At 51.6% G+C, this 18,519-nt stretch overlaps 1 protein-coding gene across 3 annotated transcripts; it reads left to right on the plus strand.

The window, feature by feature from the left end:
- Nucleotides 1-1,781: 1,781 nt before the first annotated feature.
- On the plus strand, nucleotides 1,782-13,581 carry Gpr35 (G protein-coupled receptor 35). Of its 3 annotated transcripts, XM_028890644.2 has the most exons (3): nucleotides 6,887-7,098; nucleotides 7,353-7,725; nucleotides 11,007-13,581. In XM_028890644.2, exons 2-3 carry the CDS (start codon nucleotides 7,697-7,699, stop codon nucleotides 11,932-11,934), a joined length of 957 nt encoding a protein of 318 aa, XP_028746477.1. In that variant the 5' UTR covers nucleotides 6,887-7,098; nucleotides 7,353-7,696; the 3' UTR covers nucleotides 11,935-13,581. The 3 variants fall into 3 exon arrangements, with proteins under 3 accessions (XP_037066024.1, XP_028746477.1, XP_028746478.1); XM_037210129.1 differs by lacking the exons at nucleotides 6,887-7,098; nucleotides 7,353-7,725 and adding an exon at nucleotides 1,782-2,295; XM_028890645.2 differs by lacking the exons at nucleotides 6,887-7,098; nucleotides 7,353-7,725 and adding an exon at nucleotides 8,189-8,521.
- Nucleotides 13,582-18,519: the final 4,938 nt, after the last annotated feature.

Here is an 18,519-nt window from a genome sequence, read left to right on the forward strand (position 1 = left end):
TTACTGGGCGTGTAGCACATACCTGTATTTAGCACTTGGGAGACAGAAGCAGGAGGCTCAGGAGTTCGAAGCCAGCCTCAGCTAAATGAAACCCAGTCTCAAAAAGAAAGAAAGACAGACAAACAAGCTTCCCAAGCTCCTAGCTCCATATAAACAAGATATAAGTTAGCTGGGCGTGGTGTCACACATCTGTGATCTCATCACACTGAGGCAAAGGAGCATGAGTTTTAGGCTAGCCCAGGTTATACAGTGGCATCTTGTCCTTAAAACATTAGATTAAGAAAAAGTATAAAAATTAAAAAGAATAGAAATTGTCTGGGTCTGGTGGCACACGCATGGTTTCCCAGGCTGACCTCGAGGCTAATACTGGGAAATCACAGCTTCAAGGCCTGCCTGGGAAACACAGTAAGATCCTGTATAAAAATAAAAGGTAAAAGGAGGGCTTGGGTTATAGGAGTAGAACACTCATTGAGCATACATGAAATTCCAGTACATTCCATCAAACCCATATACATACATACATACATACATACATACATACATACACATGCTTAGAAATAGATTTGTTTTTGTTTTCCTAGGTAGAGTTCCTCTGTGTAGCCCTGGCTGTCCTGGAACTCGCTCTGTAGACCAGGCTGGCCTTGAACTCAGAGATGCACCTGCTTCTGCCTCCCGAGTGTTGGAATTAAAGGTGTGCATCACCACCACCCAGCTTAGGAATAGATTTTTTTTTTTTCTTTTTTGGTTTTTGGTTCTAGACAGGGTTTCTCTGTGTAGCTTTGAGCCTTTCCTAGAACTCACTCCATAGCCCAGGCTGGCCTCAAACTCACAGAGATCCGCCTGCCTCTGCCTCCTGAGTGCTGGGATTAAAGGCATGCACCACCACCACCCAGCAGGAACAGATCTTAGACACAGAATATCCTCTTGCTTCTTACAGCTGTGCAGTGCTCCATGGCACCAGAATCCTTCCTTCAACCAGAGCCCCACAGATTGACGTTTGAGGCTTAGTGGTCACTACCATATGCTCAGCACCTTCTCACTGTCTGTGGTAGATTCCTGGATAAGGGGTTTGGGGGTCAAATAATAATGGCAACTCTCATTTTGCTCAACATGCTTAAGTTCCCCCCCACCCCACCCCCAGAGGTTTGTAATATCTTAGAAATCGATGAGTCATAGCAGAGGAAGTCACTCTGAGATTGCTATCAGCTCTTGGACTTGCCTTTTTGAGGGAACAGTCATGGCGCTGCCGAGAGCTGGTAATTTGTATCAATCTTTCTTGATTATGCTGGATACCTTTCTCGCATCTGCTTCTGTTTCCATTTCTTCCGCCAGTCACATCTTGCTCAGCCTCAGAGGGAGCATCTCAGAGAGCTGGTGGCCCTGGGGTAGAGGAAAGGGTGGCGTGAGAACTCTCAGCTCTGTGTTCCTCAAGAGGGCTGCCTCAGTGTGTCTGGTGTACTGATGAAGCCAATTCCTGGCCCACCCAAGATATATTACCTTAATCTACCCAAGCAGCAGGCCGATGTCCTGATGGGGGAGATAGAAAAGTCCCTCACAGAGAGACTGGCCCCTCTTGCCCAGTGCCAGCTTCTGGGTGGCGACCATTCCACTTGGAGAAAGAGTGAGATGTTCACTATACACAACTCTAATGAGCTGGCTTGTTTTTGTTTTTTGAGACAGGATTTCTCTGTGTAGTCCTGGCTGACCTCTGTAGACCAGGCTGGTCTCCGAACTCACAGAGATCCACCTGCCTCTGCCTCCTGAGTGCTGGGATTAAAGGTGTGTGCCACCACTGCCCGGCCTGAACTGTCATTTTTGTCCCACCAGATTTCTTTAATCTGAGGTCTATGCCACAGTTCAGGACCTGTGAGCTTTTTGCCAGAAGCCTGTCAGTTTTCTGGGTTAAGGGAGTAGCTAGAGGAGCCCTCAGACTAGAGGTGGGTTGAGCCGGGAGGACTTGGCTAGAAAGGTGTTCATGGAACTCCCTTGAGACTGAGGAAACACGATGGGTGGCTGGAGGTTTGCAGTGGACGACATCACCCCAGCAGTGGGGCTAGCGTGAGGTCAGAAGCCAGCCTTCCAGTCAGAAAAAGAGGAAGGAGGGCAGAGAGTGTGGACAAGCAATTCAAGGGCAGCAAAGAGGCGGTGAGGCTCTGAAGAGGCAGGCACCTGAGGCCGGGCTAACACCCGAGGTCCCATTCCTCTGTCCCGGAGGGAGTCCCAGGAGGGTGTGTGACGGCACTGAAACCCAGCAGCGCTTTGGGAAGGCCCTGGAGCAGAAGGGCACTGCCTGAGGTGAGTGAGTGAGTCACCAGGGTAAAAGGCCTGGAGGTCAGCATCTGAGCCGGCACCTGCCCTCGGCCCGTGTGTTTGACCTAAATCCTCTGTGGGCACCAAGAGACAAGGGGCAGGAGGTTCCTAGGAGAAAGGATAATGCCCGTGTCTCTCTGGCATAGATTCACTGCTGGAGGTGGGTGCTGGGCTCCTGCAGTAGAGGGATGAGTGGGGAGGAAGGACAGGGAACGCTACCGCAACCATTCAGAACCCCCTCACAACTCAGGAGCCCCCCGGGACTTGCTTAGAACTCTGGAAAGCTCCCCTCAGGGACTCTCAGGATGTCCACAAAACCCTCTTAAGACTACCTCAGGATCCTCTCAGACCTCATTGGTGTCTCCTCATGACCTCCTCAGGATCCCCTAGAACCCTCAGGATTACTTCAGGATCTTCTCAGGACGAGTGCCTCAGAATCTCTTCAGGACTCTCTCAGAATGTCCCCGGGACCCTTTCATATTGATACCCTCATTACTCTCTCTCTCTTTTTCTTTTCTTTTTTTTTTTTTTTTGGTTTTTCGAGACAGGGTTTCTCTGTGTAGCTTTGTGCCTTTCCTGAAACTCACTTTGTAGACCAGGCTGGCCTTGAACTCACAGAGATGCGCCTGCCTCTGCCTCCCGAGTGCTGGGATTAAAGGCGTGCGCCACCACGCCCGGCCCTCAATACTCTCTTAAAGCCCCCTCAAAAATCCTTTAGCTAAGGGCCTCATTCAAGACTCTTGGAGGATTCTCTGGGTCCTCACCATGTCCCTTGACCATCCTATGTTAAAGTCCTCCTAACAAAGCTCTCAAACCCATGGTCTGTGGAAATCCCACCTGTAAGGACCATGGAACTAGCATGGCTGGAGGCCAGAGCTGCCCACTGAAGGAATGGGGTCTGTGCATCAGCTCCAGGTGCTGGATAAGATGGAAGGGAGGCTGGAGAAGATGGAGAGGCTGATGTGGGCAAGACCACCCAGCCAAACCAGGGCTATAGTCATTATACCTGTGGATGCACTACCTAGCCACAGTGGTGGGGTGAGAGGCCCAGCTTCTGGGAGAAGAGTCCCGAAGGGGCTTTTAGCATCACCCAGGAGAGGCAGCCACGGTACAGCAGAGCCAGAGCCATCCAAGGGAGAGTGAGTATCTCTGAGTGGGAGGATATGCCTTCATCTGCAGGAAGCCTCCATGTATTCCGAGAGCCAGCAACTTTTACCCGAGGACTGTGGGGCCCTGGGATCTCAGATATGACTGCTAGAACATGACCCCAGTGCCCTTCTTAGACCTAAGATGGGTTCTCTTTGCCTTTGCCATGTTTTTTTGACGTTGTCATTTTGAATTAACCTGAGTGGAAAATACAAGCATGTTTGTGTGGCACCAGCACCTAAGAGAGTGCGTGAATCCAGGCCTAGCCAGCCCTTGCTTCTGAGCTCCCTACTCACACCCTTGTCTTAAGCTGTAGCCTTGTGGCAGGCATGCATGGGTAAATGATCGTGTGAGTGGGTGGCACAGCTCTCAGAGTCCGTATGGCACTTTGGTTTAGGAAAAGGTAGAGAAAGTGGCTGCTGCTAACTCACCCCCCCCCCCGAGTCACCTCACCCCTGCCACAAGCCAAACCTCTTTCCACGGTCTAGGTTCTTGCTGCCATAGCAGGAAGCCGGAGGAGCCTGAGGTGGCTTCTTTGTTCAGGAAGGCCAGGAGAGTCTGGGGTGCCGCCATCAAGGGGCTACATAGGGCAAGTCTCAGATTGAAGGGACCTCACAACAAAGCCACTGGCCTTGTGGCATCGTGTCCTTCCACTGTGTGGCCACTCATTTCTTCATTCATGTAAACCTGTGGAAATTTTCAAATGCACAGAGAAGTGGGGGGCAGAGATAACAGGGTCCCAGCTGCCCATCCCCACAGGGCCACCTCTGTCACATCTGCTTAATGAAGATCCCACTCCCCCCAGCCTTACTCTGCCAGGGACTTTGAGGAGAATCGCAGATCCCGCCACTACATCGGATACTTGAGTGTGTATTGCTAGCAGACGAGAGTTTTGGGAGTGTTCGTCTCCAGACAAAAGTCTGGGCCGTGCCATAGGCTGCCTGGCAAGGCCTACAGAGGCAAGGACCAAGATGAAAAAACCAGGTTCTGTGGCTGGAGGTGAGAGCCACAGCCTAGTGCTTAGCTGTGTCTTGTCAGGACCACCCACCCTGCAGAGGAGACAAAGGCACAAAATCAAAGAGGAGGACAGCAGCAGGGCCGGAAACCATCCAGAAGAACAATGTGCCATGGGAAATGCCCAGCGGTCTCAGGGGAGAGCTGGGGAGAGCTGGAGCAGACAGCTGACGAAAGGCGTCACCGAGGCTGGGCCCTGCAGAGGGGTTCCTGGGTCCAAGGTGGGAGGGAGTGGATGGGGCGAGAGTGTGCCCAGGGTGTTTCACTGGTAACTCCTGGAGTCGATACGAGGTTGGATGCTGGGGGCTTTCAGACAGCAGGGAAGGCTTCTGGGCAGCAGTTTACTGAGGAGGTGGAAAGTTTGGGGTCCTGAGATGGTGAGGGGCTTCCGTTCAAGTGGAGCTCGAGGGCGTTACCATTTCTGTCCCCCTGTTGTCCTGTCAAGTGGGGATAGGACTTGTGGAATAAAGGGAGGTGGCCTCGGCAGGCTGAGCGCTGGTATTGGAGGACCTGGCAGGAGAGCGGAATGGGAAGAAAGGCTGGACCGTCTGGGCCAATGGCTGAGCGGGGCTCACAACCCTAGGTGTCGTATTTCCACTCTGCACCCGCCTCTTGTGGATTCCAGTCCGTAAACCCATCAGCAAAGTAGCATTAGAAGCAGGATCCTGTCTTTGCTGGCTTTGGGCCAGCCAGTGGGGGAGGGGAGAGGTTACTTCCAGGCCTTGTTCTGTGAAGAGGGAACCGAAAGTGCCAACATACAAGGGAGATAGTTCACATCCTCTCTGCTAGCCCTACCTTGCACAGCCAGGGTCAAGGACACAGAGGATCCCGCCTTCTGATCCCGGCTCCTGGGGCTGGGCCATTTGTGTGCGGCTAAACGGTCACTAGATGGGGTGTAGCACCTAAGAGGACCCTAAAATAGACTCCAAGAAAAGTCAATGCTTGAGGCATTGTCTTTGTAAGGCAAATGCAAAAATATCTGTGTAGATCATTGTCAGCTGTTGTGGAATATTATTTTAAGGTGCGTTACTTTTGTTTATGTTGCAATTGTTTAACTCTGTGAAGCTGTGTTACTGTGCCTGTGTAAAGCACCTGATGGTCTAATGTTGGCTGGACGGCCAATAGTGAGGCAGGAGAGAGAAATAGATGGGGCTGGCAGGCAGAGAGGATAAATAGATGAAGAGAGGAAAGAGCAAGAGAACAGGAGAGGGGGACACAAGGGCCAGCCACCCAGCCACCCAGCCAACACTGGAGTAAGAAAGAAAGATGTACAGAAATAGAGAAATGTAAAAGCCCAGAGGCAAAAGGGAGATAGGACAATATAAAGTTAAGAAAAGCTGGCAAGAAACAAGCCAAGCTAAGGCCGGGCATTTATAAGAAAGAAAATGTCTGTGTGCGTTATTTTATTTAGGAGCAGGGTGGTGGGCCCCCCAAAGAGCAAAGAGCAAAAACAGCCAACAACAGTCAGCACTTTAGACAAAGACAGGCTCACCCCTAGTGTTCCGTTTGCCTTCAGCACTAGGTGGGCCTGGGGAGGTGGGTAGATGGTGAGGCTCCATCCAACTTCTAACTCAGGTTCTGGAGGTGGCCCCAGTACTCTGACTCCTCAAGAGGAGGGCATTGCAGGCCTGAGCACTGTCTTAGTTAGTGTTCTTTGCTGTGAAGAGACATCACGACCATGGCAGCTCTTATAAAAGGAATCATTTAATTGAGGGTTCGCTTATAGTTTCAGAGGGTCAGTCCATTATCATCATGGTGGCGTGCATGGCGCTGGAGCAGTATGCTGGATCCAGCTATATGGAGCTATATGCTGATCCAGAGGCAGAGAGAGAGAGAGAGAGAGAGAGAGAGAGAGAGAGAGAGAGAGAGAGAAGAAGAGAGAGGAGAGAGAAACTGACTGACCCGGTGCGGGCTTAGCAGGTTCAGCATGTGTGAAGAAGGTGAAGGCTGCCGAGGCAGAGCCCTGGCTGGGCCAGGCAGGCCTCAGGGAGGGAGTACAGCCCAGGAGTTGAAGCTGGTAGAGGCAAGAGGCACCAGTCAGTCTGCAGATATGGTCCTGAGGCTGCCCAGCAGGGACAGTATAGACTTGGCCAGGACCCTGAAACCTGACCAGCAATGGCCAGGTCTCTGAGACCTGGGGATCTAAAGCTCCTGAGAAAAGGGCTGGGCACCCCCATAGGACAGCCTGGGTAGTGGTGTCCTGAGTCGCCTGCAGAGCCCATTTTAGAGTATAAGAGGCTTGGGGGGGTATAGAGCCAGGGTTGAGGGCAACTTGTAGCCTGTGCAAGAGAAGGTGGTGGTTAGAGACCATCGTAACCTCCACATGTTGAGCATCTTCCTGGGATACGCTGGCCTCTAGATTACCAGGCTACTGCGGGGGTGGGGGGGTGGGGGGAGGGGAGAGAGGTCTTGATACTGCTGTCCCACCTATCTGTCCAGAGGTAAGAAACCCCTGGAGTGGTGCCCTGCCCTGTGAGCCCGTCCACAGGACAGTAGGGGACTCAGCAGCACCTTCTCCAGATCCTGTGGCCAGAGGTTGAGGTTTCTGAGGAGGCAGAAGGTCGGGAGTGGCCGGTCTGCATTTGTCTGCGGGCCAACTGAGCCAGGCCTGCTTCTGCCGTCTGTCAGGTAGGGATCCGTGACGACTGGCAAACACATCTTCATGAGCACGGAGGAGAGGGAACATTGCTGCCTCTGGCCAGGGAGCAGGGGATAGGGTGCCATTTCATGACCACAGACACTGTGGTCGCCTGCCCAGTCACGATAAAAAAAGAATAAAGTGAGCTAAGGAAGAGGAAGCATCCCAGGGTGGGGCTGAGCTGCCCGGGTAACCATTTCAAGTTGTTTCTAGAGCAAATGCGTTCTTTGCTGTTTTTCTGTAGGTGTCCTCAGAGGTGACAGGTACCAGCTTCCCTTCCAGAAATCCCCGCTTTTCAGCTCAACCTCAGGACTGGCGTAAGCAGTGCAGACAGCGAGGGGCGGGGAGCGGCCACCTCCCTGTTGCTGTCGTCAATAAGCCCACAGCCTGCTCAACTTACGGCAGGCTTGAGACAGACTTAAGATAGACAGCCGTGAGGCTTGAGACAGACAGCCGTGAGGCTGGCCGTCCTCAGCCCCAGAGAGACCAGGTGTGTGACATGATGTAGCTGGCTGGGGCTTCCACATGGGGCAGAGATGCATGGGATCTATCCCATTTGATGATGCCGGGCTGGAGTCTATCAGATGAATGAGGATGGACTGGCATCTGTCAGATGGGTAAGGCGGGGCGGCAGAGCTTTGTCAGATGAGGGGGTGGTGGGGTTTGGCTGGAGTCTGTCAGTTAGGTGGGGTTTGGCTGGGGTTTGGCTGGGGTCTGTCACATAGGCATGCTTGAGCACAGTTGGGACTGGGCTAGGGACTTGGATCCTCAGGGTAGGCTTCTTGAGGGACCTGGCGGAAGTACTTACACCCAGGACCAGTGCACTGTTCTCCCTAGGGGTTGAGGTGAGGGGATGACATGAGCTGCAAGGACGTAGTAACTCGGGATGTTTCTGGGCTTTGGTGCCTCCCTCATCTGGGACTCCAAAGTCTATTTTGTAGGTGGTGTCTTGCACTTAAAAACTAGAAAAGAAAGTAACTGTTTTTGCCTTTGAGAGGAGCAGTGAGTTTCCAGCCACATGCCTTCTGTGGGGCCTGGGGCATTTCCATAGGGGTCCAGGCTCCTGCACCTGTGGTTTTAGAACCTCTGCAGTATCTAACTGATAGTCCCTTATTCCTCTCCACAAATCTCAGGTAGTGGGTGGGGCCCCCAGGCCTGATTATGAACAGATAAGCACTCAGGGGTCTGTGGGTCCCCATCCAGACATCAGGATGGGTGAGGGACAGGCTCAGGTGGGCTCAGGCTTTCCGTCTGCCCCCACAGACTTCTTTCCTGGATGATCGGGCCTGAACCCATAGGGCAGCCTTCTGCTTCTCCATAAGGGGGCTTGATCTTGCCCAGGGAGGTGAAGGAAGGACCTCCGCGGTGCACAGCTGGCTCCCCTTCTCATGTCAGCTCCATATGTCACCCCAGGTAGGAAGTTACTCGCCTGAAAGCACCATTTCCCCAACCCAGCAGCCAATGGCGGCTTCTCCAGAACCAGCCGTGAGCATCCCAGCCCTGGCTGTGTGGCAGATGCCGAGTGCTGGTTGAGAGCAACCTGCCTGCAACTCTGAGGCAATTGGGAGTGTCTGGCTACAGTCTACTGTGCTATACTGAGGCAAGGCCGGGACATGCGCTGGCTGTCACTGGGCCCTGGGACTTGATATCCTGAACTTTGCAAGGAGGTGTCCCGAAGGACCAGGCTTCCTTGAGCAGGGCGCCTCTTCTCAGCTGCGTATGCACCTTAACCTCTTGGAGCGTTTGAGTCCTTCTTCCTTAGGGTCTTGTGTTATCTTTAAAATGGACAGAGGTTTTGACCTGACCCTACAGAATGCTGGGTCATGTTGAGACTAACCTGAAAATTCCAAGCTTGGGTATGTAACAAGAGGCCTCCACATAGCCACGTGGGACAGTGGACACCAGGGAGGGGCCAAGTAGTGGCCCCATATCTCACAGCCGCAGGTTTCAGGCAGCTGAGAAGCCAGGCTGCCCCTTCCAATCCCAGAGGCAGAGAGGAAGAGTGTGTGTGGGCGGGGCTATGTTTTCAGGTGAAGGGGCCTCAGGTGGGAGCCCAGCTGCTGGCAGCATGGAGCCCTTCCCCACAGGCAGCCCAGGACCTGTTCTGTCCAGCTCCTGGATACTGAACGAATTCCAGGGACATGTTCTGCTGGAGCCCCCACAGGGTGCCTCTGGGTGAGTGTATCTGGGAGTGAAGGGCAGACAGGAAGGGCCATCTTAGTAGTCAGTACCAGGGCTTTCGAGGACATCCTCAGAGCTCAGCCTGACTCAGGGCCCTCCAGGGGCCTCAGAACCCTGAGTTATATGAAAAAACAAACAAAAACTGCAGAGCACGGCTCATGAAACTGTGATTGCTGGCAATCAGCCCATTCTATTCCGGCAGATAATGGAATCTAGACACAAAAATATGATAGCAAAATATTCGGCTCAGCTGGAGTCTGTGCCTGGCTTCTCTAATGGATTGTGGCCTCGTAGGTTCCCTGGAGACCAAAGAGGAAATGAGCCGTGGCCCAATCTAGCATGCATTAACCTCCCTGTCGGCAATCACTGAGCTGGGTGCTTGTGCATTTCCGGTGTGGGGAAGGAAACATGCCTTCTTCCACTTTTCCAGGGCAGATAGCAGCCTCGGCCTGACTCTCCCTGGCCAGCAGCTCTTCCTCTCCTCTGTCATCTTCCCCAGTAGGAAGCCGCCGAATAAAACCTGGACCCATGACTCTCCCAATCCTGCAGCCCTTCCTGATCCTGGTACCCAGCAAGGAACAAGGCGGTGAGCCAGGTGTCCAGTGTGCCTGGGCCCAGCGCTTGCTGGCAGTTTCTTGAGTTAGCTCCCACCCAATGTTGTGGAGTCACACCAGCATGGTAGGGTAGCTGAGGCTGGCCCGACAGTAGGATGAGATGGGGAGTCTGATTGTCATACCAACTGCCATACCCTAGATGCCAGGCCACTGCCCAAGCCTACCTGGGTGGGGCTTGATGAACTCAGTAACCCTCCTGGGCCTTGTTGTAGAGAGCAGACAGGGGAGTAAAGGGCCAGTGTAGACAGTGGAGGGTGGCCTTGGTGGCCTTGGTGACAATGGAGTGGCGTGGGCCTCTGAGTGTATCCAGGTCCCGGAAGAACAGGGCTATGACCACTGAGAACCGTGTGCCTCTGAGCTCAAGGTGGACACCCTGATCTCAGACATGAGCTTGGGATTAGTCTGGGCTGATGCATGCCTGGTGGTGGCACCTCAGAAGTTTCCACAGCTTTCCAGAGGTGATCTCAAGTCATATAAACCCACTGTGGTCCTGTGCTTCAGGGACAAACCGGGCAGAGTGGGTGCTGGCCATATCTGTGAATCAAATGTAGGTGTCTTCTTGCAGTCAGGTTGGGGGCAGAAAGCGGCAAGGCCCAGCCTTGGGATCCTTGGGCCCATAGGTGGGGCTGCCTCTGAGGCCTCCCTGCTGAGAGCTGCATGCTGAATGAGGCTGGTAGGCATCAGTCTCCACCCAGGACTTGAACTCTGGAGAGTTGGAGGCTTCCTGGACTGGACCTATAGACACTCTTCCCACCTTCCCTCTCCCCTGCAACAGGCCGGTCCGAGGAGAGAAAGGCTAGGGAGAGATGGAAGAGTCGTTCTGTCTCTAGCTTTGGGCTGCTCACTGCAGCATTAGGTCTTCCTACATCTCTGGAGTCTTTGGTTTCCCTACCTGTCCAGTGAGAAAAGGTTAGGCCTCAAGAGTGACGCTGAGATTTTTTACAGTTTCTGTGGTTTCTTTAGAAAGGGGAGTTTCACAGTGTGGTGTATGCTTGCTCTAGAATTCCTGTCCTGAGGTGGGCAGGCCCTGGGACAGGGATAGGGCCTTACCCTGGGGCTCCTCCTTCTACCTACCCTCACTGACTTTCTGACCCTCCCTGCAGCCCCAGGACCATGAATGCAACTTGCAACAGCAGCAGCACGTGGCCTGATTCGATCACCTACATCTTCACCACCTACTCAGCCTTGCTGCTGGTGCTGGGCCTGCTGCTCAACGGCCTGGCACTCTGGGTATTCTGCTCTCGCATGCACCAGTGGACAGAGACCCGCGTCTATATGACCAACCTGGCTGTGGCTGACCTCTGCCTGCTCTGTTCCCTGCCCTTCATGCTGTACTCCCTGAAAGACACTTCAGACACACCAATCTGTCAGCTCTCGCAGGGCATCTACCTGGTCAATAGGTACATGAGCATAAGCTTGATCACGGCCATCGCTGTGGACCGCTATGTGGCCGTGCGGCATCCGATCCGTGCCCGTGAGCTGCGGTCCCCACGACAGGCTGCCGCAGTGTGTGTGACCCTCTGGGTGGTAGTGGTCATCTCCCTGGTAGTGCGCTGGCGCCTGGGGCTGCAGGAGGGTGGTTTCTGCTTCAGGAACCACAGCCGGCAAAACTCCGGCACCATCGCGTTCTCGCTGCTGGGCTTCTACCTGCCGCTGGCCATAGTGGTCTTCTGCTCTTTGCAGGTTGTGACTGCACTGGCGCAGAGGCCAACCGCTGATGTAGTGCAGGCAGAGGCCACCCGCAAGGCCACCCACATGGTCTGGGCCAATTTGGCTGTGTTTATCTTCTGCTTCCTACCGCTGCACGTGGTCCTGACCGTGCAGTTCTCCATGGGCGCGAACACCTGTGCTGCCCGTTATACCTTCAACCGCGCCCTGTCCATCACAAGCAGACTCTCAGATTCCAACTGCTGCCTGGACGCCATCTGTTACTACTACATGGCCAAGGAGTTCCAAGATGCATCCATGTCAGCCATGTCCTCCAATGCACCCCACAAGAGCCAAGATTCTCAGAGCTTGACTCTTACCTAGAAGTGAGCATGTGCCATGAACCAGAGGAACCTATGATATTAGCAAGGAGCCCCCAAATCTGCCTGAACATGATGTGGGTTTTGAATACTCTAGGAAGCTCAGGTGGCCTGGAGAGGCTGTATCTGCTCCCTGGAAGGGACCAGAGGACTGGGACTCTTAAAGACCAACTTGAAGGACCCTGGAACAAGACCACATACTTGCCACTCCAGATCTAGAACCCCTGAGGCACCAGAATGGGGCCTTGGTGGCCGGCCACTGGGTTTAGAATGGAGATCTGTCCTGGAGATGGTCCTAGAAGGGCCCTCGGTGTCACCCAGATGCAAGTGGTGAGAGGCTAAGAAGGAACGGAGAGTTTGGAGAGCCAGGAGACATCCTCTGAGAAGACTCTCTAATGGCTGCTTCCTTGAGGGACCTCCAGACTTCACACCTCCTATATGGTTAGGCAGGAGGGCAGTAGCTGTGGTCTGGAAGGCTGTCTTATACAGCACATGGCTCTCGATGTTGCTCTGTATTCAGAGGGGGTTCCAGCTCAGGAGACCCAGTGGTCATAAAGCTATGTTCAACAGTAACACACTGCTGTTGAAGCCCTGAGCCTCTTGGTGGTGTTTCCATTTGATAGTGGGCCTGTTGATCACAAGGCCAATGGCTGTAGTAGTGGTCTGCTGGAGTCTGTTGTGAAGAAGATTGACATTTGGCCTGGTCCCTGCATTCTCTGGGGGTGTGGCCTCAGGCTGCAAAGGGGCTCCACAGACCAGGATCAGCTACAAAGCCAGATCACTTTTGGAGTGTGATAGCCCTGGGCTTTCTCTCTCTGTGCTTTATTTTTTTGTCTTGGCTCAAATGCTGCAGCCATACCTGGAGCCAGAGCCCCCAACTAGGGGTGGCCCGCCACACTCCCGACTTCTACTTCATCCAGCTCTCACTGCCTAACTGTCCCCTATTTTGTATGACCTTTTCTGCAGAAACCAAAAGTCTGCTCACCCTCCAGATACCAAAGAAAGGATTCCATCCAAGTACAGACTGGCGAAGCAGTTTACTGGAGTTACTTACAAAACATGGAGACTCCATGGTGGCTCCACCACTCCATGGTGGCTCCACCACTCCATGGTGGCTCCACCACTCCATGGTGGCTCCATCACTCCATGGTGACTCCACCACTCCATGGTGGCTCCATCACTGAAAAGTCCCACTCAACGGGTGACAACTCACAAAAACTGCACCAGTAGATTACCAGTCCCTAGGAAACTTCCACCTCATATATACCTGGACACCCACTCCAGACAAGATACAGATGGGGGTCTGAGGGGGTGGTGGCTAGAACCTCAGGTCCGCTGGCCCTCATGTCCCTCTAAGAGGGAATGCTGACAGCTTCATGCCCAACACCAATCTGTTTAGAACAGTAGTATTTTCTTATTTCATTGCCATGACTGTGAGTCAAGGTGTTCAGTGGATGGAAACAGCAATCTTCTTGCTCATGGTTGGTGATCGTGCTAAGCCAGAGGAAATGGCTTTCCGACCACAGTCTACTACTCTTCCTTCGGCTCTCATGTTCTTTCCACCCTCTGCAATATTCTCTGAACCTTTACCTTAGAAGGGATGATGCATCTATATAATCTATAAAATATATAATATACATGTGTGTGCCTATGGTTCTTTTCTGAGTATCATGCTTCTAGACTATAAGAACAGACACTTATTCTAAGCGGCCTGACTTTGGTAGAAGAAACAAACCTCAGGAGGGGAAGAAGTGGATCCCTTGGGGCCCCCGAAGTCCCTCCTAGTGTGTGGCAGGTTCCGCCCACAGCACCAGCAGAGCGCTTGCCCTGATGAAGAGAGCACTCTACCCTGCTCATCCTCTTTGTAACCGCAGTTTTAGGGGGACATCCCACGCTCCCCTAGGCTAGGCTTGGCCATCTGGCCTGATGATGCAGAAGAAATAGGTGGGAAGTGAAGGGCAGAGTCTTCGCCCAAAAGCTGCAAAGTTAGCGTACTAAAACGATGGAGACAGTGAGAAGGCTCACCTGGCAAGGGTGCTTGCGACCAAGCCCGGCAACCTGAGTTCAATCCCTGGACCCAACATGGTGGTAAGGGAGAACCATATCCCACAAGTTGTGCTCTGGCCCCACACATACCCAAAACAAATAAATAAATGTAAAAAAAAAAAAAAAAAAAAAAAACAACATAGTAGAAAACCCTGTTGGCAAAGAGGAAGACTGAACCCCATACCACTACTGGCCAAGGTCAACTAGAACTGGTCAGAGCCACTGGAGAACATGCTGGGACCCTCCAGAACATCTGAAGGTGACCTCTGACTTGTTAAAACCCGATGTGAGAGAGCATTTGTGAGAAAGCTCATGCTCTACAAATAACTTCCCCCAAAGCCCATTCTGTGTGTACGAGCTGGTTTTGTTTCGTGTTGGTTTTTGTCAACTTGACACAAGCTCATCTGAAAAGAGGGAACTACAATAGAGAAAAAGCCTCAGACTGGCCTGTAGGCAATCCTGTTTTCTTGATGATTAAATGATGTGGGCTCTATTCATAATAGCCAGAAATTGGAAACAACCTAGATGTCCCTAAACAGAAGAATGGATAAAGAAAATGTAGAACTTTTACACAATGGAGTATTACTCATCCATTAAAAAAAAATGACATCATGAAATTCACAGATAAATGGATGGAACTAGAGAAAAATCATCCCAAGTGAGGTATCCCAGACCCAGAAAGACAAATCTGGTATGTATTTGCTTATATGTGGATATTAGCTAGTAAGTCAATGATAACCAATGATAACCCTGTAGAACTACAGAGAGTAGGTATAGAGTAAGGAAGTAGGGGTGACAGACAGATTCATTAGGAAAGGGAGATGGAAAGATAGTGATGGATGGATGGGGATGCTGGAATAGGAGAATCAAGTGGGGAGGGAGAGGAGAGGAGGGATGAGGGAAGGAATGTGGGGAGAGACAGCTAAAATTGAGGGCAATTTGAGATCAGTGTTGAAACCTAATACAGTAAAAGCTTCCTAAAATATATACATATATGAAGGTGAGCTAAATGAAATCACCAAATAAGGGGGATGACAGAGTCCCAAAAGGCCATCTCTTGTCACCAAATGAAGTTTCCAATATAGGGATTGGGTTACACCTGACTGGGTTGTTGGCCAAAGGGGTCCCATGGGACTCCCCAGACAACCCAGGCTGTTGCTTTCCACACACTGACAGCAAGGCCTTAACACCTACACAGCTCATTGAGCATGGAGAGGTCGAGCTGGTGCCTACCTAGAACCTTCACCCTACATTCTAGCATCTTTGGTACAGGAAGGCACTCTGCATACTAGCAAAGGGAAACATAAACACAAAGCCAGCCACACACCCTTTGATCTGCAGTGGTGTCCTGCCTGAAAGATAGGCTAGGCCAATGGTGGCCCAAACCTTGTGGGAGTCACGGACCACTATCTGATTTGACATAAGGCCACTCCAGAGATGGAACCTGTACCCTGTACTGCTTGGGTGACCAAGAACCAGTGACTAGATAGCCAGGGATCTAGGTTAAAACCGAACACTACTGTTCTAACAAAACAAGAAGACAGCAGCAAGAAGACTCCTACTGACGTTCTGCTGTGCTCATAGATCAGTGCTTTGCTCGGTCATCTTCAGAGACGCTTCCTCTGGCAGCAGATGGGAGCAAATACAGAGACCCACAAACAGACATTATGCGGGGAGTGAGAGACCTTGGAACACTAAGCCCTAAATGGGATGTCTCTATCTAATCCCTCCTCTTAGGACTTAGGGAACCCTGAGAAAGAGGAGGTAGAAAGAGTGTAAAAGCCAGAGGGGATGGAGGACATCAAGGCAACAAGGTCCTCTCAATCAACATGAGCAAACTAATATGAACTCACAGAGACTGAGGCAGCATGCACAGGGCCTGCACAGGTCTGCACGGGTCTGCACCAGGTCCTCTGTGCATATATTGTGGCTTTGGGTTGGGTTTTTTTTTTTCTTTTTTTTTTCTCGAGACAGGGTTTCTCTGTGTAGCTTTGCGCCTTTCCTGGAACTCGCTTTGCAGACCAGGCTGGCCTTGAGCTCACAGCGATCTGCCTGGCTCTGCCTCCTGAGTGCTGGGATTAAAGGCGTGTGCCACCACTGTCCAGCTGTGGCTTTCAGTTGAGTGTTTTTATGGGATTCCTGAGTGGGTCTCTGATTCTTGTGCCTTCTCTTGGGCTCTTTTCCTTCTGTTGGTTTGTCTTGTCCAACTCTGATATGATAGTTTTTGTTTTATCTTATTTTGTTATGTTTTATTATTATTCCTTAGAAGCCTGTTTGTTTTCTAACAAGAGAGAAAGGAGGTTGACAGATTTGGATGGGAAGGAGGTGAGGAGGAACTGGGGGAAGTAAAGGGAGGGGAAACCACAATCAGGATACATCATGTGAGGGGGGAAAAATCTATTTTCAATAGAAGGGGAAAAAATGGCCTATGGGCAAGCCTGTTTTCTTAAGGAGTGATTGATGTGGAGGGCCGGGCCCATTATGTGTAGTGCCACACACATGACCCCTGGGCAAGTGGTCATGGGGTGTAGAAGAAAGCAAGCTGACTGAGCACCATGGAGGGCAGACCAGTTCCTGCACTGGCTTTCCTCAGGAGGAGAGTATGACCTGAGGGTTATAAGATGAAATGACCTTTCCTCCCCAGATGGTGTTTGGTTGTGGTGTTTTATCACAGCAATAGGAACCCCAACTAAGACACTATGCAAATGACCTCAAAGTCCCCAACCCTTAGTGTGCCATCACTGAGCTGCTGAACTTTCTCTGTGTGCCAGCCTGCTTCACCTCCCTAGGAAGTGAATCATTTCTTTATAAATTCTCTTGCTTTGCTTGCTATTATCCACACATCTGTCTGTCCAGTTCCTTGTTTGGGATACCTGAAATGCCCAGTGAACTCACTAACATCATTTGGCAAGTCTTAAATGTCTAACCTCTTAAACGTTTTATTTATTCTAGGGGTATCTGAGAGGAGCCACTCCAGCTGTAGGGATGGGCCAAGGAGTTACAGGCTACTCTTGAAGACTCCCACGACAGGCTAATGTAGTTTTGAGCGGAGGTTGTAGACATTAGCCTTCACCAGATGCAAGAGAATGCTCCTGCATCAAGACACTAAAATCACAGCAGCTTCCTGATAAGAGAAATAACTTGAAAGGGGCCTAAAATGCTACCATCCTGTCTCTCCCCTGCTTGAGGAGATAAAAGACAAAGGTGGGTGTGAACCCCGACTCTCTAGCAATAAGACCTTGACTGCTTGGAGCCTAAATCAGCCACTTACCATGCCTTATACAAGCAACTACAGCCTAACTCCTAAGGACCGCTAAGACTTAGTTAGTTCCTCCCGGGGTTAGGTGGTAATTCTCTCTTGATAATTTGCTCACTGTGATGGACTCCACAGTGCCTATCCTTTACTACAATTTGTGCGTCAGTCAGTTCTGGCTTAGTAAGTGCCTCTGTTCCTTGGGTTCCTCATTCCCAGCATATTTTGGCAGCCTCCTAGGGGAACTCAGCCCTTGCCTTGATCCTTTAAACTGTAACGTTTGTGGTGGCCAGCTAAGCTGTTCACATGCAACTGGAGCTTTGTGTCTGGGTCACATCTCCAGAGGTCTGGAAACCTCTGCACTGTGACTCTGGACTGGCATCTCCCATCAAGGTGTTAGCTAAAAGGTTACTTTTGGCCCCTTGGGGAAAGACTTTCTTCTTCTTTGCAATTGACAGATCCTGAGTGCTTTGGCAGAACCTGAAGGAGGTTAAGCCACTATAGTCTGTAAGGGCAAGGACTACTTTTCTTCCTTCTGAAAACCCCCTCACCCTAAATGTGTGGTACAGGGAGAGTGGCATCCGGCTAGAGCAGTGGTTCTCAACCTTCCTAATGCTGTGACCCTTTAATGCAGTTCCTCATGTTGTGGTGACCCCCGGCCATAAAATTATGCTCGTTGCTACTACTTCACAACTGTAATTTTGCTACTTTTATGAATCGTAATGTAAATAAATATCTGTGTTTTCTGATGGTCTTAGGAGACCCCTGTGAGGGGCGTTTGATCCCCAAAGGGATCGTGACCCCCAGGTTGAGAAGCACTGATCTAGAGTGACCCTCGGCATGTTCTGAGGACTTCCTCCTTCCCCTCTCCTCTCACTCCTCTCCCCACCCCAGCACCAGCCTCACTCCGCAGAGCAGAAGGGAGCAGAACAGGGGTCTGAACCTGCGGTCTCCTTCCCAGCCAAACTCGCTGACTTCAGGGATGGTCAGAGTCCCTCCCCTCACAACGCTGTGTGGACGGCTTGTTCCTTGGAGGTTGGTCCAGCTGGATCAACTGGAAGGTTTATCTGTGGAGTGAAACTGGATTTTACCTCCATAGGGGATTGTCAGTGTTCAGTCTTGGGAAGGTGCATGGAAGAAATTGGGCCACTCCGGGATGAACTTTGCCTTAGCAGCGGCCGGGAAGCCACTTTCCAGTGACCTGACTGCCCACGCTTTGCCAAAGGCCTTTTTATTGTTATGCAAATAACACCTTAGCAAGTCAATTTCCGCATACCCAAACCTCTTATC

This window comes from Peromyscus leucopus, chromosome 13 (assembly GCF_004664715.2).
Source record: "Peromyscus leucopus breed LL Stock chromosome 13, UCI_PerLeu_2.1, whole genome shotgun sequence".
Classification (NCBI taxonomy): Eukaryota; Metazoa; Chordata; class Mammalia; order Rodentia; family Cricetidae; genus Peromyscus; species Peromyscus leucopus.

Excerpts from the sequence above, each read along its gene's own strand:
- Gpr35 (XM_028890644.2), top strand. The coding sequence starts at position 7,697 with ATGAGGATGGACTGGCATCTGTCAGATGG. Across the intron at positions 7,726-11,006 it reads GACTGGCATCTGTCAGATGG|CCCCAGGACCATGAATGCAA; the intron begins GTAAGGCGGGGC and ends CCCTCCCTGCAG.